Below are 25,938 nucleotides of genomic sequence, written 5' to 3' on the forward strand. Positions count from 1 at the left end.
CTAATCTGCTTTTAAAGGAGTTCTTTTCTTCAGTAAATTTTTGTGCCTCTTTTACCATTTTGCCAATTCCATTTTTTAAGGAGTTATTTTCTTCACTAATTTTTTTTGTGCATCTTTTGCCAAGCTGTTAATTATCTTTTCATAATTTTTGGTCCATCACTTTCATTTCTTTCCCCAATTTTTCCTCTACCACTCTTATCTCTTTCCTTTAGCTCTCTAGGAATTCTTGTTGGGCTTTTATCCAATTTGCATTTTTGAGGTTTTGCTGATAGCTGTTTTCACTCTGTCCTCTGACCATGGTAGCTTTTTAAGGCCAGGTTTGTTTTTGTTTTTGGTTGTTTGTTTGTTTTCTAGGCTATTTCTTGACTTTGAACTTTATGTTAAAGTTGGGTTCAGCTCACCAGGGGGTGGGGAGGCATTGTTCCAATCTTCAAGTTTTTTCATGCTGCCATTTTAAGAGCCAGATCAGGGTGGGGGTGGGGGGGAAGGTCTGCAAAGTTTTGGTACTTCTAAGGTGGTATTATCCTGGGAGAGGAGGAATGGTCACTGCTCTCCTGGTCTGCACTCTAGTCGCTACCCAGGAAGGGCCCTGGCTCCCCAATTCTTTCTGTTGAAATCCAACAGGCCTATCTCCACAGAGTGTTCCTCTCTGTCCCGGAACTGTGACCAGGGCCCTTGCTCCCTTGTGACTGACCAGAAGTGTTCCTCTCTGCCCTAAAATTGTGACCCAGAACTGCATATGGGCAAAGAAGTTGCCAAACAGTAGCAGGTCCTGATTCCAGTGCCAGCAAAATGTCCCCTGTGATCTCTTTCTAAGTTTTCTGACTCTCTTACTGACTCTGGGCTAAGAGCTCCCAAAGCCGCTGCCACCACTGTTGCCGCCTCCAAAGCCCACAGCTGGTGTTGCCATTATGTATGCTCCAGGCTGGCCCCCACCCTAGTGTCATAGACCTTTCCTGCTGACCTCCTAAGCTGTCTTGGGCTGGAAAAAAATGTCTTACTCCAACTTTTGGTTGTCTATGCCACTCTAGAATTTGATTTGACATGTTATTTTAAAGTTGTTGGGAGAGTTGAGCTAGGTCGCCACCTCAACTCTACCATCCTGACTCTGGCCCAAGTCATTTCAATTCTTTGTTGGCAGTTTCTCCCAAATCTATCCATCCCTTTCTTTCTCTTTTAAGTGCAAGCACTCTAGTCCAGGCTCTTATTAACTCATTTGGACTAATGGGATTGCTTGCTAATTTGGCCTTCTTCCTCCAAACTTTCCCTTCTCCCAAGTCTAGGACATCACACTGACACCAAATAAATCATCTTACAGCAATGCTTTGTTACATTAAAATTCCATTGCCTGCTGGATAAAATCATAGATCACAGGAAAAGAGTAAAAGGGAACAGGATCAAGAATTTAGCATTTTACATTTGGAAGGAGACTAATAAATCATGGCCCAATCTCTAAATTCTACAAACAGAGAAAATGAGGCACATAATAAAGTAAGTGATTTGGGCAACATGCCTTTTAGTGGGAACCAGAATGACAGTACATCGACTCCTAATCCCAATATCCCCCAAACCACTTGTGCAGTCTTATTTTTTACTACTGCTTATACCTACCCTACCCTCCAACTAAACTGAACTCTCACCATCTCTTGTATAGTCTTCAGACTATTCTATTTCTTCATTTTTGCTAGTTCTCCTCTACCACCTTTCCTTCCCAATTCTTTCTGTTGAAATCCAATAGGCCTATCTTAAATCCCATAAGGTCTATCTCAGATATCAGCTACATGAGGGCAGGACCAGAGCTTATCCATCTTTACATTCCTCTCAGCACAGTATTTGACATATATTGCACATTCAATCAATATTTGCTTAATGAACTAATAAGCCCTTGGATTATCTTTCCTTTTTTGCTTATTGAACTACTGGTAAGGCATACAGCAGGCACTGATATAGCATCTCTCTTTTCCAGTGCTCTTTCCAAAAGACTCTCAACCTTCCTGGATTGTTAGTCTTCAAGTAAGAAACAAAACAGCACCTCAGAACAAAAAGGCTACAGAGGACATTTGCCATTTTCATGGGGTGATTCATAAACAGGAAGAGGTGCTATGAAGATTATTCTGGAAGAACAACTGCAGGATATCCTCCATCTTTTGGTGATGGTTGTAAGGCTAAGATGAAGTGAGGTCTCAATAAAACAATCTAACAACTCTGGTGTATCATTTTTATCAGAAGCAGGAAATCACTGGCATAGAGAAAAATCTTGAATAATTCTCACTGGCACTTCATTTTTGCTATCAAAGTATAGGAGACTGAACATACCCTTCTCTGACCTAAAATCCTAGGGGTAGGAAGGAATTGCTAGGCTCACTGTTTGGAATATCAGTGGCACTGTGAAACCACAAAGAAAGCTATGTTTATGGATCAAACTACAGTGAGTGTCCCACTCACCTGGCAGTTGGTCAGTCCCTCAAGCACCTTTGTCTTTGCTCCCAAAAAATGGGTACAATGGAAGCCAGAAGTATTAAGCAGTGGTGAAAAAGGGTCCTTCAACACTTAATTTTTTTTGTTATTGTTGCTTAATATCTGAATTGAAGGCATGCAAAGATGCCTAGCAGGAGGAAAAACTGGGCTACTGTAGCTTGAATCCTCTCCATTTAATGCTAGGAGAGTTTAAGTGATGATGGAGTGTCCTAAAGTAGGAAGGACTAGATATTCTTTTAAGAGCCACCTACTGTATGCATTAAAGCAATTCTCTAGTCATAGTTGCACTCAATGTAATTCACTGCATTCAAATAAGCAATTTGTCAAGGATTACAACCTGATTTGAAAGAGTTAATGCATTTTGAAAATAGGTCACTGACATTCTTATTCTCACAGGACAAAGCCCATTTAGTTTCATGATGGCTGGTCATCAATTCATCAAGGATTTTCTTAGCTTCAAATTAGCACCCTCCACCCCACTCTCCCCCAACATAGGGAGTCAGCTATAAAGGAGGCACCTAAGTGGCACAGTGGGCCTTGAAGTTAGAAAGACCTGAGTTCAAATCTAACCTTAGACACTTACTAGCTGTGTGACCCTGGGCAAGTCACTTAACCTCTGCCTGCTTCAGTTTCCTCATCTCTAAAATAATAATAATAATGAAAATAATATCTCCTACTACCCAGGGTTATTCTGAAGATCAAATGAAATAATATTTATAAACTATTTTGATAACTAAGCTGTATATAACTACTAGCTGATGATTATCATTAATAAGATCTATAGTTTCAATAGTATAATGTTAATGTTCTCAATGAAGTTATGATTATGATTATTACCATTAAGATCTACAGAGTTTCAATAGTATAATGTCAATGTTTTCAAGTTCTCCTACTTCTTTGATAACCTCCCTGAAAACAGAGCTTTCAATACAACCATGAAATAAAACTGTATTTCAAATGTGTAAACTTAAAGAACTAGAAAAGAAATCAGACATTTAAGTAATTTTGCATTGTTTTACTTACATTAAAAATATTAATATAGAACTTTAGAATAATTATAACACTCATAATGGTAATGATCTACTATTAATTAACTGCAAATTAGAAAACTATATAGAGTATATACTATACCTGTGCGTTTAATAAATGGGAAATTTCATGGGCATCAAGCATTGTGGATTTTTGCCCAATGCCTACTTCATTCAGCTGTAAGCGGAATAGTTCTCTGGAAACCTGGACAAAATCTAGAATGGTACAGAGGTACTGTTAACAAAGCTGAATTTAATATACTTCTCCCTAACATTTTAGGACTACATAGTATTATGTTTTAATTAAGTCTTTTAATAGGTTTTAGAACTTCAGAAAGGTACTGAGAAGACAAACTAAATATATCTTGATTTAGAAATGAGCAAACAAACCAAACCAAATCAATAACCCCAAAATGTGGATTTAGCCTCCAGCCTCTACCTATTTTCATCAAACTGAATGGTTACTTAGTATAAATATTCTCAAATTCTACCACTTCTTTGACATAGAACCTGCAAACTAATAGAGCTCTCAACACAAGTGTGAAATAAAATTGTATTTTGAATGTGTAAAAAAATTATAAAGAAATCAGAAACACTGAACAATTTGATATGTAACATTGCTTTCATATGAATTCAAACAAAGAAACAAAACCCAAATGAATATATTTAACTCTCTAAACTTTCTGTTATACAGAGAGCTCTTTCTGAAATCAAGTGGAGTGATACAATTTATGGGGCTGCTGGATGGAATAACATGGGGGGTTTCCAGTTGCTGAGCTCCCTAAAAATAGGGACCATGTCTTTTTAATTTCTATATCCTTATCATTGCTTGGCACTGCGTCTTGCACATTGTAGGTGCTTAATAAGATATTTGTTAATGAATATCTGATCTCTGAGCAAAAATGAAGGTGTCTTGGGAACTTTTTTCCTTACAAAAGTATGTGTGTGTATGTGTATATGTGTGTATGTGTGTGTACATACATATCTTCAAACACATGTACATGTATCTATAAATAGATACAAATAGATATAAATATAGACACATATATCTGTGTATACAGTACATACATATGCATATATACAAGGGTGGGGAGACCATACATAATATACACATGTATGTGCATGTGTGTATGCATACACACATGCTCTCCCCATCCTCTTAAAAGTAGCAATAGAAGTGTATGTATGTGTATCAAAATCTATGATTTCATCAGCATGAGAGGGAGAGGGGTAACTAGCTCCTGATGTGGCAATATCTTTCATAGATCACAACCCATCCGTTATTTACTAGGTAAGATTCAAGATGCATGAGGCACATAAAGGTTAAGTCCTTTTCATTGGAATACACAGTAAGTAAGTGCTGGAGGTGAGATTTGAACCCAGATCCAAGATCTGAACCAACTCCAAAATTAGCACTCTAACCAATATGCCATGGTGCCTCTAGCAAAATATGAAAACATTACACTTTCCAGGCTGAATGAGAAAAAGAACGCATGGTGCACCTTCTAACCAATTACATCAGCTTCTTGGTCCTAAGCTGATGCCTGCCTTACAAATGAGGTAAGGCTGTGTTGTTATATTAGTGACTGAAGCGCATGAGATACTGTTTGTAACTCTAAATGGAGGGAGGGCAAGATATTTCAATAAAAATGCTTCTTAACCAGTTTCCACACTGTGATTCAGAGCTACAGGCCAGACATTACCTCCAAAAGACACAGTTCCCCTGGAGTCTATCTGCACTTGCTGCCTCAGGGTTTTGTGCTCCTCCTCTGTGGGCTGAATACCAAGGTAATTCAGGGCCTGGAAGAAAAAGAGGAGAATTTTCACATCTTCACCACCACAGAATAAAACCCTATCCATTACAGCTTCATTTTATTAGCCAATACAGAAATCAATAGGAGGTGCCGTGACCAGATTGATGAATAAGACACATGGATGGGTCAACTCAGCTTACCCTTTGTGGATTAACTGTCCATCAAATATTTACTTTCTGAGTTTCTAAATAATTTTTTTTTCTAAACCTGCACTTTCTGGCCAAAGCAAAATTTATAGGCACAGCAACTGCCCCAAGGACAAATGATTCCTTCATTTTAGAAAATTATATATGTAGGTAAGAGAAGGATAGCAAGAAAATAGGACCAAAACGAGATAAGGAAAGAAAACAGAAAAAACAGTTTCTACAACACTACCCCAGAATGTCAATAAAATTACTCTGTATTACTCAATACAAGATACATTGCATTGTACAAAACACAAGATCGTTGTTGTTGTTCAGTTGCACAGTTATCTCAGATTCTTTGTGACCTCTTGGACCTATAGCACGTCAGGTCCTTCTATCCCCCAGAAGTCTGTCCAAGCTCATGTTTGTTCCTTCCATGATACTACCTATTCATCTCGTCCTCTGAAGACCCCTTTCTCTTTTGCCTTCATTCTTTCCCAACATTAGGGTCTTCTCCAGTGATTCAGTCTTCTCATTACATGGCCAAAGTATTTAAGTTTCAGCTCCAGTATTTGACTTTCCAGTGAATAGTCTGAATTAATTTCTTTAAGTATTGACTGATTTGAATTCCTTGCAGTCCAAGGGACTCTCAAAAGTCTTTTCCAGCACAATTCAAAAGTGTAGGTTCTATGGCACTCAGCTTTCCTTATAGTCTAACTCTCACAGCCATACAATGCTATTGGAAAAAACATAGCTTTGACTATATGGACCTGTGTCAGCAAGGTGATGTCCCTGCTTTTTAGTATGCCGTTTAGAGTTGCCACAGCTTTCCTTCCAAGGAGCAAGTGTCTTTTAATTTCATGGCTGCAATCACTGTCTGCAGTGACCTTTGAGCCCAAAAACATAAAAATCTGACACTGCCTCCATTCCTTCTCCTTCTAGGTGCCAGGAAGTGATGAGAACATTTGCCACAATCTTAGGTTTTTTTTTTAATATTAAGCTTCAAACCAGCTTTTACACTCTCCTCTTTCACCCTCTCAAGAGGCTCCTTTATGCCTCTTCACTTTCTGCCATAAGAGGGCTATCATTTACATATCTGAGACTGTTGATGTTTTTCCTGGCCACCCTAATTCTGGCTTCTGATTCGTCCAGCCTCGCATTTTGCATGATGTACTCTGAAAATACAATAAATAAGGTGACAACATACAGCTGGGGTGTACTCCACAATACCATATTCATCCCTAAAGAACGCTAGTCCCACCTTACAAATTTCCCACTGGACCTCTCTGTCTAGATGGTATATCAGCTTATACTCAATATGTTCAAAACAGAGTTCATCATTTTTTCCCCTACATATGCCCTTCCTACAAATTTCCCTAGTACTATCCACCAGTTGTATGGTAACCTTGGAATTGTCATTGACCATCCCCTCTCCTTCACCTGTATGACTGTAATAGCCCCTTTACTGATATTCCTACTTCCAGTCTCTCTAATCTGTCTTCCATACAGAGGTAGAAATAATCTTCCTCAGTCAAAAGTCTGAGTATGATGAACTCATATTAAAAGGTAGGCTCCCTTTTGCATCTAGAATAAAATAAAAATGAACTGGAATTGAATTGGGCTCCAACGTACCCCTTGCGGTAAGTATCTCACAATTTTCTCATTTACATTTTATGTTCCAGATAAACTGGATCATTAGCTGTCCCTAAACTAGACATTCGATTTGCTATCTCTGTGTATTTGTAAAAGAACGCATTCCCTTCTCCAATCAATCCCTCTCAGAAGCTTAGTCCTCCTTTAAGTTTCAAATCAGGTACCACTTTCTTTCTTTCTTTTTTTTTTTTTTTTGGCTAGGCAATGGGGTTAAGTGCTTGCCCAGGGTCACACAGCTAGTAAGCATCAAGTGTCTAAGGCTGGATTTCAAGTCGAGTTTCTCACTGTAGGGCCAGTGCTCTATCCACTGTGCCACGTAGCTGCCCCCAGGTACCACTTTTTATAAAGACTTCCCTGATCTTTCCTTCCCTTCCTTTCCTCAGATACTAATGCTCTCTCTTTCCCCTTCCTTTCACTTAACTTACATTTACTTACCTATATGTATTTTGTATCCACACTCCAGCCCCCACTCATGCCCTGCCCGGTAGAATGTTGGACTTGTTTATATTTTTTTTTGGTCTTTGTATACTCAGCACCTAGTGCTTGTACACAAAGCTCTGAAGAAATGTTTGCTGAATTCTTATCATTAATAGGTATAAGCAGCTAGCTAATCAGATACTCATTTAAATCAGATAAATATCAGATAAACTCTGTAAACATGCTATACCCTAAGGGAGAAGGCTACTTCTCTAACCAGGCCTTTAATACCAATTAAAAAGAAAAAACATTAGAATTACTAAAAAGAAGCATTTAATTAAATTTTTCTTTAGTTTTAATTTATGGGATAAAATAAACATTTCCATAGCATAGCATAATAAAAAAAAATGATTACATATGAAACTGCCAAACCATTATGTACAACTTGCTATTTCATTTAAATATATAATAGTTATCATGTAAATTTCTTTTTTTCTCTCTTTTTTAAAATAAAAACAACAATACAATCCCATGGTTGTATCAACTCTCCAGTAGAATGTAGGCTCCTTCTAGGCAGGAGCTTTTATTTTTGTCTTTGCATAACAACTAACACAATGCCTGACACATACCGGGTGCTTAATAATGAAAGTATTTGAACCTTATGTATCAGTTAATTTAATACCCCAATATATTTAGTGATTGTGTAATGAAAGGCAATACAATAAAGTGGAAAGACTGCTGGACCAAGAATCAGGAGAGAGCCAGGTCCAAAACCTTCCTGTTAATAGCCAGCTACATAATCAAGGAACCACTGGTAAGATTCTCTAACTTTTCTAAGCCTCAATTTCCTCATTTCTGAAATGGGGAGAATAGAAACATTTAATGCACAAGGTTAGTAATTAGGCCAGTCAAATAGAAGAAAGTACTCTTTATTAGATATGCTTTATTCTACTTATATCACAGGCTTATTATATGGATCAAATAGGGCAACAGGCCATATTTTAAATCATCTGGAATGTACATAAAAAGATGGTGATGGTGATGTCACTTTTGAGCTTGCATAGGCACAAAATAATTCTCAGAATGTTCATTTGAAGAGGTAGTGGTACCATCATTTTTCAGATCAGGAAATAACAAATGACTTGCTTTATATCAGAACAGCTGTTAGAAATCACTTTTCAATACATCTGGATTCTCTTTATACATTCTACCATAAGTGGAAACGTATAAAGTGTTGCCTTGACAGGCAATTTAATTTCCTTTGCTCAAATTCTCTCCTCTCTCCTCTCCTTAAAAATTTCTTCTATTTGACTGGCCTAATTACTTAACAGCCACATAGCTAGCCAACGGCTTTCTTCCTTGCAAGACTTTATTACCACATCAGCTTATTTACATTATTTACTAATTTTTTTTAAATCATAAATTGTATGTCTGACAATCAAACAGAATATATATTTTTATCTGTGTTACACATCTTGAGAATTTAGAGTTTTCATATCGCCTGTACAACAAAATAAAGAGCAAATAATTTATCACGCTGATCTTATCTGCAAAGTGTATATATAATGGGTAATAGAATCTGATCTATCTACCAGGTAACAACTGAGGTAGAAAAAGCCCTCATCTAATGGCAAAGATGTTGATATCAGTGCTTAGCACAGTATCTGGCATGTAGTAAGTGCTTAATAAATGTTTATTGACTGACATCATTACATTGACTGCTCTAGGAATAGCTGAGGTGAAGAAAGATTAAATTTTAGGGATGCATTTTGTTAGGTGACACAACCTTTCAGCATTCATAAAGCAAGAAATCCTAGTGGAGAGAAATCATGAAATGCATGGTATACAGAAAAACAGAACAGATAACACTGTAGTCTCAGATTGCTTTCCATTGTGGCAGAAATTCTACTTTATCTTTTCACCAAAAAAAATTTTTTCAAAAAAGAAATATGCTCCACTTTATCTCCTCACCAAAAAAATGTTTTTAAAAGAGAGAAGGAATATGTTTAAAACAAATGTTGGAGCACTGAATTCCTATTCTGTCATTATACATATCATATATGTATGTATATATATTATTTAAAGTTTAACCTAATTTAGATTAAAAGATAATATTTTTATTAAAAAGTCATATTTGGAAGAGAGGACAGGAGCCTTCATTTTAAAACTGAATCACACCCTCAGAAACATCCAGGTGAGAAAAATATTAGAACCGATATAGAAATTTTGTATTATGACAACATTAGCTGGAAAATCTTACCCATAACCAGAGAGTTGGGGCTAATTTTTCATCTTGAAAGAAACATTGCATTAAATTTTACTATTGAAGTCTAGTATCCATAGTTTTTAGAGATATCAATGATACTTTTCTAAACCCACAGTTAGGTTTTGTTGATTAACAATATTCATAATTAGCTAGAACTTGGATTTTATATCATAATGACATGTTAAAAAGGGGAGAGTGGTTGGTACAAGATATAGCATATCCTATAAATGGAATAATTGCATAAATGGAAAGCAGATGTATTAAATGATCAGATCAACCAATCCATTGAATAAACCCAAGAAATATTTATTTATGGCTCCCTTATACCTGTCAATTGTCCAAGATTTTGGGGACATTACTTATGTGCACAGAACTGTGCTGGTGTATCTATAGTAGACAGAGGCAGCTTGGCATAGCAAATAGGGAACTAAATCTTAGAACCAGGAAGGTCTGGGTTCAAGTCTTGCCTCTGACACTTACTGACTGTGTGACCCTAGGCAAGTTACCTCTCAGTGCTCAGGACAAATATGGAAGACTATAAATTGCAGAGAATGTGCTGACCTGCAATGGAAAAAAGGAGTTTTATATATCACTGAAACCTTAGGTCCAGGCTCAATCCCTAAGCCAAACTTTAGGAATTTATAATCTAATTAGCAAGACAAGTTTAATTATATAATAGAAAGCAATACAAAACAGTATATAGTCCAGTACTAAGTTGACCAGGCTAAGTACAATAAGAGTTCAGAAAAAAATAGACCCCAAAGTACAAGACAGGAAGGATTTGGACAGGGATAAAGGAAGGCAAAGAGGGCAGGCTAGGAAGAGCAAGGGAATGGAGACAGGAATGAGCACTATGGATCCCAATGAGGCATTTGCCTTCTCTCTTGGACTAAATAAAAAAGAAAACATCTTCCCATAAGAGTGGAGGAAGGCAGCAAGTGAATGATTCTGACACTGTTCATTTTGTTAAAAACAACAATGAATGGGCCATTTTCCTTGTCTGTTCTCTGTCACAAGCTTACTTCCCTACTTAACAGTTCTAAGGGTTTTTTCTGTCTTTCATTTTCTCTGTGATCTCAGATTCCTACTCGTATAAATTTTCTCAGTAGGTTTCTCCTTCTCAGGATGACTCTGTGCCTTTTTATCTTAATTCCGTGCTTCACAATTCCCTCAGACTTTGTGATCATACGATTATTTTCCCTCTTTAAAATTTCGCCTCCCTTTTTAAAAAGTTTCTTTTAATATTACTTCTTTCTGTTTATTAATTTTCCACACCAAGATTTGCTTCTCTTTGTCATCTTGATTTTCAGCTAACTTTGGTTTGCAGTTTAAAGAGATTTAATTCAACCAAACCATTGAATAACTACAAAGAATATTTATTTATGGCTCATGCACATCAATCATCAAAGATTGATTGGATGTCCAGAAGTGGCATCCTGAACTATTTTTCTATAGTAGACAGAGACAATGTGCTCACCTTCCTGTCCCATTATTATGTCATTGACTATCTTAAATAGTGACTTAACTCTCAAAGGAGAATTATTTTGACTAAATAATAGTGGTAGAAAAATTAAGGAATCAAGAATCCTTACTTTATTGGTAATTCATAGTATGGAAACTGCAGAGCAGCACTTAGTCATATAGTCACTTAAGGAAAAGAGAGATTTAATGACCTGTGGTAAGTATGTGTTAGAGGTAGCACTTGAACCCCAGGTCTTCTTGACTCCTAGACTGGCTCTCTATTCCACTACACAACCCATGTTCTCAGTGAAGTGGTATATTCTCTTATCAAAATGACATTTTCTTTTTTAGAAATTGTATTATTTATTTTTAACATTCTTTTCTTTTCTTTTTTTAACCCCTGGGGACTGCATTTCAGGCCATATTCCCCCCCCCTTCCCACCCTACTCCTCGCATCCCATGCCACTGGACTTGCATCTTTCTTTAACATTCTTCTTTTAAAAATTGAGTTCCAAATTCTCTTCCTCCCTCCCCTCCCCCAATCACTGAAAAGGCAAGCAATATGATATCAATTATACACATGAAATCATGCAAAACATATTTCCATATTAGCCACGTTGAAAAAAAATAGAGAAAAAAATTAAGGAAGTTTAAAGATTACATGTCAATCTGTCCTCAGACTTCATCAGTTCTCTCTCTGGAAGTGAACAGCATTTTTCATCATAAGCACTATCTTGGATTATTGTATTAATCAGAGTAGCTAAGTCTTTCACAATTGATCATCCTTACAATATCGCTGTTACTTTGCACAACGATCTCCTGTGAACTAGTATCTTCAAATATGAATGTGGCAGTGACTTCAATGACTTCAGGGTTGAGGCCTGCTGGCAACTCTCTCTGAGTCTCAGTTTGCTAACAACATATTAAAATGGGTTTAAGGGGCAGCTAGGTGATGTAGTAAATAGAGCTCCAACCTTGGAGTCAGGAGGACCTGAGTTCAAAGCCGACCTCCACCACTTAACACTTACTAGCTGTGCGACTCTGGGCAAGTCACTTAACCTTGATTGCCTCACCAAAAAAAGGCAAAATAAAATAAAATAAAACGAAATAAAATAAAATGGGTTTAATAATGTGCCTTACCTTTCTCATTGGGCTGTTTGAGTATCAAATGAAAAAAATAATATCAAAGTGCTTTGTAAACTGTAAACCATTAGAGAAATGCATTATCACACACATAATAATGATGATGATAACATTAAACTAGCATTCAGTTTTTACAAATAAATAAACTTTTAAGAAATTAACATTCTTGATCTTGAAGGAGAAAAAAGAAATTAGAAGTGTTTACCATCTCCAGCTTCTCAACCTTAAGGCGAATGGAGGGATCTAAGGAAATATTCTCTCCTTGTGGTCCAGAGTCATCAGGCCAGTTGGGGTTAATATCTAAGGAGACAAGAGGGTGCATATTAATTGGAAATTTAACTGAACATCTTGTTTTGACAAAATATGCTCTGGGATTCTGCTGCTCAAAAATTATTTAGGTTAATCAGTTGGCAGAATTAACTTTTGTTTAAATAATAAATACTATCTTAGAAATCTAAAATATATCACATAAAACATCTTCACTTAAGCCCTAAATGGTATAGTTTGAAAAAAATCGAACTGTATTTGGAAATCATATTTTCTCAAAACACATTCAAGAACTATTAAAAAAGAAAAGAAAAACCAACAACACAAAACCTACTCATTTGAATGAGAAAAAGAAACTGGCTTTATTTTGTGGAAGTCATCTTAGGGAAACTATTTTAGATAAAATCCTGCCAAAAGTTTTGGAAAGCAAGTTGGAATTAATTGAATAAAGTAACTAAAGCATCCATACCCTTTAACCCAGAGATTCCACTACTAGGACTATATTCCAAGGAGGTCATTGACAACAAGAAAATTCCAATGTGTACAAAAATATTTGCAGTAGCATTTTTTGTGGTAGTGAAGAACTGGAAATAAAAGCTGATATCCATTGACTGAGGAATGGCTAAATAAATTGTGGTACAAGGATGGAATAGGAATATGACTGTTTTGTAAGTAATGATGAATGTGATGACTGAGAGATGCATAGAAAAACATGAATTGATGCAAAGTGAAGTGAGGACAACCAGGAAAACAATGAGTACAGCAATGTAAACAGTAAGAACAACTACCATAAGATAATCAAAAGTGAATGCTGCAAATTATAAAGAACACACATGGCTCGAAAAAAGAGATAGAAGACATTTCCCTCATTATTTTGCAGAGATGGGAAGTCCATGGGTATGGAACTTTGAATATGATGTCAGATTTTTTTGATGTATTGATTGGTTTTGCTGATTTTCCCCTCTTCTATTCTCTTTTCCCTTAAAAAAAAATTCTTTGTCATATGGGATAGCTCTCTGGGAGAAAGAGGAAAAGGGATACAGGTGAAAATTTAGGTGATGTAAAACCAAAAGATTATCAATTAAAAGGTACTTTTAAAAAAGTCTACCAAAAGGCAATGTCTGACTATGTGTGCCCTATCCCTCCTTGTAAGAAATGTTAATCAGCCAATCCTCTCACTATTTTGTGTTCTACATTGTTATAAATGTGTCTAATTCAGCTACTGAAGCATTATTAGAGAGTTTCCCAAAAGTGGAAAAAAACTGAATGCTTGATAAATCCTTGTATCACAGAATCTAAATTCAATAATAAAATGTTTCAGGAGATGTATATGTATTTCTATCACTTCTGCTGCCTCTCATTTTAAGTAATATTGACCCTTTAATAGTTCTAAGTATGAGGAAGCATCCAAATATTTAACAAAATTCCACACTGTTCCTCCAATTATGAGTACTTGCTCCTTTAGGCAGCTATAAGTTTCTAAATCTAGGCACGGTGAGGATCCAGGGAGCAAGGGAGCTAAGTAGGATTAGGTGACTGAACCATTTGGTTTATACTTAGCCTTTAGGTGTTCTGGTCCTGTTGTACCTTAAAAAGTGGGAATTACTATCTGCTTCTTTATAAAAGGTACTTTTAATTTATTTTGTCTATCCTTTCTGACTACTAGGTTCTTTAGTTACTATCACTCTTGTGGAACAGGTCTGGGATTCATCCTTTAGCTCAGCCGCACTTATTCTCAGGGACCATGGTGAAATGACTTGAGTCACAGAAAGTAGGAACCTTTGGAAAACCCTGTGACCTGTTTAGGAACTTTCTTTTATTCCCTGGGAAAAAAAGGACAGGTAATAGGATTGTTGATATGTATAGCTGTGTCCTGGCATCCTCAGGAAACCCATGGGCTATGAATGATTATTTATGAAACTTGGAAATTCACTGTATACTTCTGGTGACATCCACACACTGAAAATCTGACTGTTCTGTCTGCTTAAATATGGCAGTAGGAGAATTGAACTGCATTCTGACCCCACCAAAGAGCACTCTACTAGTTTTCATGTATAATCATTATAGCCACAAATTTTGTAAGTTCTTAATTAAATAAAACTTTATAACAAGGATGACCCTTCCAAACAGTTCCCACTGTTAAGAACATTTAATGTATATAAGATTGTCTATTTTTATGGTATCCTAGAAAATAGAAGTAACAGAATTAGTAAAGATTAATGGAGTCAGCATAACTATTGTAGGAGGAAACATCCAAACTTTTAACAAAAGTCCACATGGTGTCTCTGTAGGAACTAACCCAAAAGTTAACTAAATGTTCAGAAGTCATTGACAGACTGCTTGGCTTTCATGACTAGCCTTTTCTTTCTACACTCTGTCCCAAACTAGGCCTCCATCACGTAACTGAATAGTCAGAGGAAGAAGGAGCCTCAGAGAGGAAGGTGGGGGAGTTATCAGCAATCAGGGCTACGAATTTATAAACATCCATGGCCATTACAGCCCCTGGTCATGTAAGTATTATTAATGGTCCAACAAAAATAACCAGGATCATAGTTAGTCCTCAAATGGTCAAGAAACTTAAATAGAAGTGAACTTTAAAGACCTACCAAGCAGCAAAATGGATGCAGTTGGTGAAAGTTACAGTTGGTTCCAATAAAGTACAGATCAGTTAGAGAATGAATTAGGGGAAATAAAAGAAACTGTGGAAAAAAAATTTCAGTACTCTGCCATAGACAGATGTATTAATTAAATTATTAAGTGCAACTCTGCTCAGAGAGGAAATCCAAAGGAAAGCTCCATCTCACCTTGAAAATCTCTCTTCTGACGCCATTTCTAAACCACAATTTTATAGGGTTAAAGAATAAAGACAAATTTTCATAAACAAGATTCAATCAGACAAAGTTTAATGAATAGTTTTTTAATTCATTAAAAAGAATAGTAACTTTTCAGTCACACTAAAGAATTTTTTTCCTAAAAGCATTTTTAGCCATTTTCTCTATGGATTCTCCTTTCAACCTGAAAAAGGGTGACCTCAAGAGATGCTTTTTTAAAATGAATTAATCAAAGGGGTTCTTTGGTCATAACTTTAATCAATTTCAGGGAGGACTCCTTCCAAAGATGATCAGGCCTCTCTGCTTTTAGAAACTTGTTAAGCCTTCAAAAAGAATGCATCTGGAGGACTTTAGACTAGGGTATTGTTTCCTAGTTGTTAAGTACTGACAAGAATTTCTCTCTCTGCTAAGGGATAGAAATGAATAGAGATGAGACCAAGGACTTTTGAGAAAAACGCTTAAAAAAAATAAAATTTCAATATTTCTAAAAGAGTGGATTGGAAAGGATGTAGTATTTAGTATGATTTCACAATACCAATTCCCTTTAAGGAAGGATGACAGGCCCATTCAGTTTGATATGTCATTATAGAGTAATAAAACAATTATTTAGGAAGAATTCCCTAAAATTAATGAATACTCAAGTTCCAGGAAGAATTCACCTTGGTGACACAGGTTTACCAGTTCATCTGGAGAAATATGATGTAGCTACTTAAGAGAGAAAAGCCCAATTACAAACATTATTTACCACTTCTGCCTAGCTAACTACCGAGATAATCTTTCACATCCAAAATCCTTATGATTACAAAATAAAATTATATGGTGAACTCATTAAAGGAGTTGCACAAACTTTCCATAAGAAGGAAGAATAGAGCAGGATCTCTACATGTAGACAGGGCAAACAAGAGACTCCTGCTACTGAAAGGAAGCACACTTCATACACACCTTCAGGACAACACTCAGGTAAGGAAAATCCAAAAGAAAATATGAGGGAGCAATAGCACCAGCAGATACAGGTCTAAGCCTGGAAATTTCTAGTCACCTCCAAAAGAAGAATGTGAGTTGGCGAGCATAAGCCATAGTTAACTAACTTGTTGAGGTTACTATCCATTTTGCAAAATAGTAAGCTCAAAAAGGAAATGAGACCAGATTTACGTCCCTACAAATACAACGCCTCAACAGTCCAGAGGGAAGAGGCTGCAGGCAGAATAGGGGGACAAGGATGGGTCCTGTTTTCAAGATGGGTCAGGCATGTTAGTATCCGAGGTTATATGGTGCCTTCTGGATGACTGAGGTGAATCCTTTCCTTCATGTCACCTCTCCTCAAGAAAACTAATAGTCTTCATCCAATGTCAACTGAACAACCACTTTATCAACATTTCTACTGACACTTGTTAGAGATTTGATGTAGTGTGTGATTTTGGAAGGAGGATGAACTCTGGTCTTTTGGCGCCCCCTCTATCTTATCTCTTGGGCATTTTCACTGGCTGTCCTCCATGTCTGGAACTCTCCTTATCTCTGCCTCCTGGAATCTCTGGTTTTCTTCAAATTTCAGGTAAAGTTCCACCTTCAGACAGAAGCTTTTCCTTGTCCTCTTTAAATTTTAGCTCCTTCCCTCTGAGATGATCTCCAATGAATCTTGTGTGTGTGTGTGTGTGTGTGTGTGTGTGTGTGTGTATATATATATGTATATATATATATATGTCTTATTTTGTACATAGTTGTTTGAATTTTATCTTGCCTGTTAGAATGCTGGCTCCTTGAAAGTAAGGACATTCTTTACATATCCTCAGTGCTAAGTACACTGCCTGGCATATAGTAGGCACTTAATAAATGCATGTTGACTTAACTTCCCATGTCTGTTGCTATTATTAAATATAAAACCAGTGGTCCCCATATTTATGAAACTGACAAAAGAACCACTTGACTGATTAATCAAACAAGTCAGCAACCGGACTGTCACCTCATGCAGATGCTCACTTACATACACTTTCTGTGCAGACACCACGCCAACACTCCAAAGAGCTGTCCATAATACCAGAGTCACCCAGAAGTCCGAACAAAAAACCAACATCAAAAACCAATGGCACTTTGCAGGAAGTAACTTGTACCTAGATACACTGTGGTGCCACCCAAATGGCTCCTTCGTTGACCTGTAGTGTTTGTATCATCAATTAGCCACCATGTTCCCTGATCTTGCAGATATTGTCAAGGAGCAGACATAGGAAACTCGCAAGTAAAATGGTACACTCTGAAATGTGCATCAGTTGCAGAGTCCTATTCCATAGTCTGTTCTATACTTTAATCTCACAATGTGGGCAAAGTTGCAAAGGTAGAGGCAGGATACAGGCCCCTGCTAATAAGCCTATTCCTTAGCTTACATATAGATTTCATTCAGATGACAAAATGTACAGAGTAATAATATATCTTGATTTCTAGATGGCTACAAATCTTTCCACATAATTAAAAAGAGTCGGTTCCATGATGATACCAAAGAATCTTCAATCACCTGATCCCCATGGGGATATTTTAGAATCCCTCTTGAGTGATCAAGAAACACGTCCCATAGGAAAGATAATACAACCACTTCCTAAAATTCTATAATGTAAAACAATACCTCCATTGCCCTTACCATCCTCAAAAAGGCAGGGAGAGAGGACATGGAATGTGATACCAATAAACTTGTTAAACTGTGGAAGTATAGGCCCAGATTCTGGAGAATTGCCTTAACTCCAAGCTTTATGGCAATAAGGCCCAATTTTGGCCAGGAAACACAGATTTAGCTCTTATGAAATCAAAACGGGCCAGCGTATGAGATTTTTGTTCACCTGGCTAGCAATCCATGATTTGAATTTTGCTCATAGCAACATGACAATGAGCTGCGTCAAACTAATACAAAATATAAAAGTTTTTCTTTTATAGGTCCAGACAGCATTCCCAACAGAACCCAAACAAAATTCTTGTTACCAGTTGAATACAGGGGATTTGGTATACACAATAGTCCACCAAAGAAAACTACCCTTTTGCTGAGGTACAAAGGTCCACATCAGACACTGCTCACAACTCAAAGGACAGTCAAAGTGAACAACATTAGTCTTTAGGTATATACATTACAATGCATAAGAACTTGCATGCCAACTGAACCCCAGCCATCCCACAAGGAGAAGGCCCTGACAGTAAAACCCCAAGGACTGACAGGTGGGAATGAAAAATTCATTTTACAGAGAAACAAGACAGGCTCCTAAAATCAGGAAAAAACTGACATGTGAGGTATGGGAAAGGTCCTGTTTCCTGAGCTTTTATGGGTAGAGAGAAGAAAAGACTTATGAAAACACAGCGTTTCCCAGGGAACAGGTCAAATGATATCATGTGGACGAAAGTTTTCTTTGTACTACAGACACTGATCCCACTTAGGAAAGCCGCTCATCTGAACCCTGGTGGGAGGACCTGTTGTTAAAAATTCCTTTTGATATTGCGAATTGGTTTTCCACTGTGTCTGAACAGGTAAAACAAAACAAAACAAAACAAAAAACAACTTGTTTAAGTACTATGAAATTGGCCTAATATGGGACAATAAGGAGGTGCAGTGGATATAGCACTAGGTCTGGAGTCAAGTAAGACTTGAGTTCCAATCTAGCCTCAGAAACCTACTAGCTGTGTGACCCTGGGCAAGTCACTTAACCCTATTTGCCTCAGTCTTCTCATCTGTAAAATGAGCAAGAGAAGGAAATGGCAAACTACTCTGGCATCTTTACCAAGAAAACCCAAAATGGGGTCACGAAGAGTCAGACATGACTGAAAAATGATTAAACAACAACAACAACAAATTGGCCTAAGTACACTTATTTATGTTATGCTACAATTAACAATGTCCATGAAAGATGCTATATAAACAAGCTTGATGGGACAATAGGAAAGGCAGAGAGGTGGTTAGTATTGCTCCAATTTTAGTAACAAGTCAGATGCCTCTCTAAAATGAATGGTCCCTTGTTGGTAGGGAAAGTGGAAGGCGACAGGTTGACATTAGTTACGTCAAAAAGAGGGATTATGGAAACCATTTTAGCTAGAAAGCCATCTTAGATAAAAGCTCACCAAAATACAGTGTTCACCTATATGTTCTCCATGCCTCCATCTAAGGGATATAAAATTAATCAGCCAATCCATTCCCTGTTTTGTGTTCCTGCATATTATGAGTCTTTAATCAAACAATGTTTACACTGAATTAAAAAACCTTGTTAAAATTTCTGTTCATATGTAACTTAAAAATGGCACGTCTTAGAAAATGAACCAAACCTTTTAGAAAAGTTGGTGACAAAAAGTGAGATTTTTCCAATTCAAAATTCTGTATGTTGTAAAGGTTTAATTGCCAATAGCATAATTATATTACAATTTCAGTTCACACTTCACTGGTCAACAATATAGATCTGTAAGAAAGGTGAGAAACTAGGAGTGAATTAGTAAATGTACTGAGAAATGTTTTGATTGGAAAAAAAAACAGATCATGAGATTTCAAGTAGACCTGTAGTATCATATCTAACTTTTATTCTTTTTTTTAACAGCTACATGCAAGGAAATAAGAGCTGAGAGTAGGGAAGTTGGAAAGGCTTTTCTCCTGATTAGTTGGGAAGAGATATAGAAAAGAATCTTCTCTCACTAAGAACCTAGAATTGAAGCCACTGGCAGCAGAAGAATAAAGACTGGAGAGCCTTTGATGCCCAGTCAAGCTGCAGAAAGAAGCCCTCAATCTGAGCATATGTCGCCAAAAGGTGCATGAGTTGGAAAAGAAATAGTTCAATCTCAGTCTGTGAATAGGATTGAGGATTAGAGGAAAAGGTAAAAGTTAAAGATCAGTGAGAAAGATATCTAATTTTACCTATGAGGTCTTCATCTTTCAAAATTTGCATTTCCAGACTTTAAAAGTTTATATACAGTTGTTTTAATAAAGCTTTTTTTTTTTTAAAGGATAACACTAGAAAAAGAAAACAACTTTAGTTAACCATGCCAAACTGAAAACCTGGCTTCTTGGAACATAAAGCCATGAACAAGATACAGTTGCTTCACTGGCTGCAGGTATTAATGGCAGGTAAATTATTCCAATGAAAATGAATAACACCTTGAGCACTGAGTCCACAGACTCATCTGTCAAGTGATGACAACTCACACCATCATGTGATGATGGTGCTTTATGTTCAAAGGTTAACTGTGGGCAGCGAGGTGGTGCCATAGTGCACAGAGCACCAGGCCTGGAGTCAGGAAGATCTGAGTTCAAATCTGGCTAGACACTTATAAGGTGTACAAACCTGGGTAAGTCTCCAAACCTCTGTTTGCCCTTCAGTTTTTTATAAACTGTAAAATGAGGGTAATAGTCTACCTCACAGGATTGTAGTAAGGATCATATGAGATATTTGTAACGTACTTAGCATAGTACCTGGAACATAGTAGGTGCTTAATAAATGCTTGTTCCCTCCCACTTCACCTACTGTAGATGCAGCTACATACTAGAAGAGCTAAGGGTCCTCAGATATTAGACAAAGCTTCGGCCACATCCAGAGGAAATCAGAGGATGAGATTTTTGTCATTTGGGTAGAATGTGACCTTGTTTCTCTCATCTCTGCCTATCTTGATCTTGGTTTGTTCAAGATTATTTTACCACACAGCACAGATTGCACAAGAAGACATCACCACCCCTCTATTGAAGAGAGTGTTTATTAATTCCATACATACACACATGCTGAAGAAATGCCTGTGTGGCACATTATATACTATATAAATGTCACTATCCTCTCATCACTATCCTCTCCTGTACAGAGCAGAAAACGTCCTAAGGAATATCTCTGGATTATCTGGATGGATTTTCATATCCCTGAATTGTGCTTAGTCCCATTCATTCATTCAAAAATCTGGATAGATGAGTCTGTGTTGTCAGCAAATTTAACCTAAAGAAGATATCATTCTCTTCTTCTAGTATGCTACGTATAGAAATGCTCATGTTATTGGGTATTTGAGTTCAGAATAAAAATAAATTTTTTAAAAGTGAAAAAAATATCAGACATCACTAAAATGGGTGGTGTGAAAGCTAGGCATGTTGGAGTATTAAGTCTAAAATAAGAGTGACTTGGGTTCTAAAGTGAGTTGATATCTTACTGTCTGTTACGGCTCAGAAAAACATGAAATTTATCAGCTGGTGACCCTTTGGCTCATCTCAAATGGATTTCATATTTGGAGAATTTTGGCGAACACAAGAGAAGAAAGAAAAGTGAGCAGTGCAAAAACGATGTTACCTGGTCAAATTAAAAATCACAAGTGAATCGTTCACATGGAAAACATGTTCAAGATACAACAGAGGCAACTCATTCTGGATCATTCACACGGTTCAACTGTGATGTTTAAAAAAAAAGGACAACCATGGAGGTATCATTCTTGGTTCTTTGAAGGACTGGAGAACATAGAAGTATCTGGTGAAAATACTTATCCTTCCTCTTCCTCTTTCTCAAGAAAATGATGCACTTTTGAACAGAAAGGGGTGTGAGATATGTGTGCCTGGAATGGTCTCCCTCCTCATCTCTACCTCCTGCTTCTCTGCTTTCCTTCAAGTCCCTGCTAAAATACCACCTTCTACAGGAAGCCTTTCCCAATCCCTCTTACTTCTAGTGACTATATATCCTGTATATATCTTCCTTCTACATAGTTGCTTACGTACAGTCTCCCTCATAAGACCATAAGTTCCTTGACAGCAGTTTGCCTTTTTTTGTATCACAGTACTTAAAATAGCACCTGGCACACAGCAGGTGCTTAATAAATGCTGAGTCACAATTTGGCTTCTGCTAACCTATCTTTCTAGACTTATTTCACTTTAGCTTCCCACTCTATATACTCTATACCAGTCAACCTGGCCTACTTGCTATTCCCCATACAAAATATTCTTTTCCCTACCTCCTTGCCTTTCCATCCCTAGAATGCTCTCCTGACTCACCTTCATCTCTTAAACTTCTCAATATTCTTTAAGGCTCCATTCAAGTGCCACCTCATACACAAGGCCTTTCTTAATCTTGCCAGTTGTTATACTTCTTTCTCCCTCCACCCTTGAAGTGACTATGTATATCCTTCTTTGTGGACTTACTGTATCCTCATCCTGGTCCCAAACCCCTCCCCCTCCCCCCAAGTAGGATGGAAATTTCATGAAGACTGGGACTGCCTAACTTTTATCTTTAGTGCCTTGAACATAGTAGGCAGTTAATAAATGCTTGCTGGATACATTTGGTAAAAGTGCTCTAGAAAGAAAACAGAGCCACAGATCCTAGCTATTCTTGACTCCTTCTGAAATACCAACTTGGGCACCTCATCCCTGCTAAATGAACAAAGTAGAATGTAGTGCAAAAAGGGACTGAGGACTTGGAGAATTAATTCTTTTAAATTGCCAAATTGGAATAATCCATTCCTGTAACTCAGCTCAATCCTTACTCTTTAAGTTATCACTGCTAAATAAAATTTTGAAAGCAATTTTGCTACTTCTTCATGGAAACAAGAGAATAGCAGAAATCCTTTTCTGAAACTGTCACATCTTTATGCAGTTTTTCTTTGAGTTTCGCTTTCACAGGGCATCTGTCTTCAAGTACAACCTGATTTGCATTCCTTTTATTTCTCAAGAACACAAACAGTAATGAAAACAATTGGTCTTCTTGGAAACCTGACGCATCTGTGCAGAATTCTGAAGATATGGGTGTTGAGATCACAATATCTGGTTACTAAGGCAAAGATTTATGTGTAATCAAACTCCATGCAATCGAGGGAATTTTTTTTTAACATGGTAAAAGAAACTTGAGGTTGCCATGACTAAAAAATTTAAACCAACTATCCACATAAGAAAAACTAAGTGGACGAAGAATGTCTATTGTCCAAAATATAATATGCATTTTCATAAACAATCTAAGGAGCTCAACATATATCTTGGACAAATACTGTAAATGGACAGTGGGCTGTAACTATGCTGAAAAGGAGAAATATAGAAAGCTAGATTATCTTTGGGAAATTGTCAAAATCTTTTAATCACCTCTAAGCTTCTCTCTGGGCAGCCAGGTGGTACAGTGGACAGAACACCGGGCCTGGAGTCAGGAGGACCTGAGTTCAAATCCAGCCTCAGATACTTACTAGCAGTGTGACACTGGGCAAATCCTGTTTGCCTCAGTTTCCTCATTTGTAAAATGAGCTGGAGAAGAAAAGGACAAACCATTCCCGTATCTTTGCCAAGAAAACCCAAAATAAGGTCATAAAGACTGAAATGACTAAACAACAAAAACACTGCTCTCTGAAACAAAGGCTTATCTTTATAAAAGAAATATTCTTTCACTTGTGATGAATAGAAGAAATCCCACAATGATGAGACCATAGACCACTGGAGTACTGCAATAACAGAAATTTTGATTACTACAACAACAGTTAGGCTCATCAACTTGGTGTACTGGAAATGGCACAGGACCACGGGCTAGGAGACCTGGGCTGTAGACAGGACTCTACCCCCATTCTTGGTGTTACCCCAGGCAAATCATATCTGTCCTCTGAATATCAATTTCTTCATGAATAAATCAGTGAATGAAAAGCACTCTTATTAAGTGCTTACTATGTGTCCAGCACTGTGCTAAAAGCTGGAATATAAATAAAAATAAGACAGTCCCTGTCTTCAAGGAGCTTACATTATAGTAGGGGGAAAAATGAGAAGGCTGGACTCCATGATTTCTCTCTCAATTCTAATACGCTATGTAAACAAACCTCTTTATTGTATTGCCTTTTGTCTGGTCACACAGCCATTTCCATACTGTTCCCAAGGAAAATATTCCTTAAATGGATATGTGATATCTTTGAGATTTCCTTTTAATGATGTAACCTATCTATAGCTACCAATATCCATAGCTACCAATCTCATAAGACCCTCATCCATGTGTTCCCCAAAGTTAACTGTGAGGGATCCACTAAACATACTTAAGGCCTTTTTTAGTTCCTCCAGACACTGTGAGGATACCAGTAAAGCACTCTGGCTGACCACCTGTCATCCCTCACCACTGCCATGTGACTAACCAATTTTCTCTCATTATTGATTGGCTAGTATACACCCCCCTATTTTATACCATCCCTGATGTTCATTAACTGAGTCACTATAAAGGGTTATTTCTACCAAATCTAATACTTTTTTCATTTTTCATACTTAACAAACAAATACAATGGGATTTTACATTCTCTGAATCATTTAGTTAATTGTAAAAATGAAGTTCATTGTTGAATTTTGCTTGTGAAAGCCTGCTTGTTACCTCTGAAAAGTTACATCAAGGATACTCTTGATTTGTATAGAGGTGACTCTCATAAAGGTTTTGTATAGATGGGAGAGTAGGTATATAGGTCAGTAGTTATTGATGTTCTTTTGATTTACTTTTTCTTTGGTATTAATAAGTTCTGAATGTTTTTTTTTTCATGCTTTGGTATTTTCCTCTCTTTTAGCCACCTTATATATTGATCCCATTGCAACAATGGCATCTCCACCATGTGTCTCCTTTCATTTGGTCAAATGAGGTTGATTTCATCTTTGTTCTCTTTAATGTAATTTCTACATCTGCAGTAAATATATCCAGGATTGTGATGCTAAGGTCCAAATGTTTTGCAAATCTTTTCCATTTTTCTCATTTTGTAGTAGTTCTTCCATTTTCAACCAGAAGGTTCTTGGGATAACTTTATTTAGTTACATATCTCAACAAGGTTTCTTTGGACTGGTTTTTACCAACTACTACCTCTCTATCTAGGGACAGCTAGGTGACTCAGTGGATACAGTGCTGAGCCTGGAGTCAGGAAGACCTGAATTCCAATTCAGCCTCAGATACTTAGTAGCTGTGTGATGCTGGGCAAGTCACTCAACCCTTTCTGCTTTAGTTTCCTCATCTACAAAAGTAGGAGAAGGAAAGGGTAAACCATTCCAGCATCTTTGCCAAGAAAACCCAAAATGGGGTCACAAAGAGTCGGACACAACTAAAACAACACTTCCCTATCTGCTTTAACAGATGATACTACTCATAATCATCCATCCTGCTTCACAATAAGATACAAGATTTAACAAATGAATTTATACTGTAACCCAAAGTTGTCTTTGGCAGCCAGCTCTCTCTAGCAAGTAGGTCAGATGTTTGCTAACTAAGGTATAGTCTAGACTCTTGATCTTCTTAATGTGGCAATTAATGGGCATTGGTTATACTTGTGGATAAAATCATTAGTCAGTGTCAGTGTCATTTTTCTTCTCCATTTTCCATTTTTGATTTTCAACGACTTGTTTAAACAGTTCAGGATTGAGTTATATTTCAACTGTATGCTATGTAATTCTCTCTCTCTCTTTTTTCAGTGAGGCAATCAGGGTTAAATGACTCGCCCAGGGTCAAACAGCTAGTGAGTATCATGTGTCTGAGGTCACATTTGAACTCA

General features: G+C 37.1%; 1 protein-coding gene across 1 annotated transcript in view; it reads right to left on the reverse strand.

The window, feature by feature from the left end:
- STXBP4 (syntaxin binding protein 4) overlaps positions 1–25,938 on the reverse strand; it is a 190,790-nt gene that overhangs the window by 142,372 nt on the left and 22,480 nt on the right. Inside the window, exons 6-8 of the mRNA XM_027870465.1 lie at positions 12,591–12,685; positions 5,210–5,306; positions 3,610–3,722 (exon numbers count right to left, since the gene is read on the reverse strand). Of these exons, the coding sequence (XP_027726266.1) occupies positions 3,610–3,722; positions 5,210–5,306; positions 12,591–12,685 (305 nt within the window). The remainder of the gene's footprint in view (positions 1–3,609; positions 3,723–5,209; positions 5,307–12,590; positions 12,686–25,938) is intronic.

Source organism: Vombatus ursinus, unplaced genomic scaffold, assembly GCF_900497805.2.
Source record: "Vombatus ursinus unplaced genomic scaffold, bare-nosed wombat genome assembly UNPS02014797.1, whole genome shotgun sequence".
Taxonomy (NCBI): Eukaryota; Metazoa; Chordata; class Mammalia; order Diprotodontia; family Vombatidae; genus Vombatus; species Vombatus ursinus.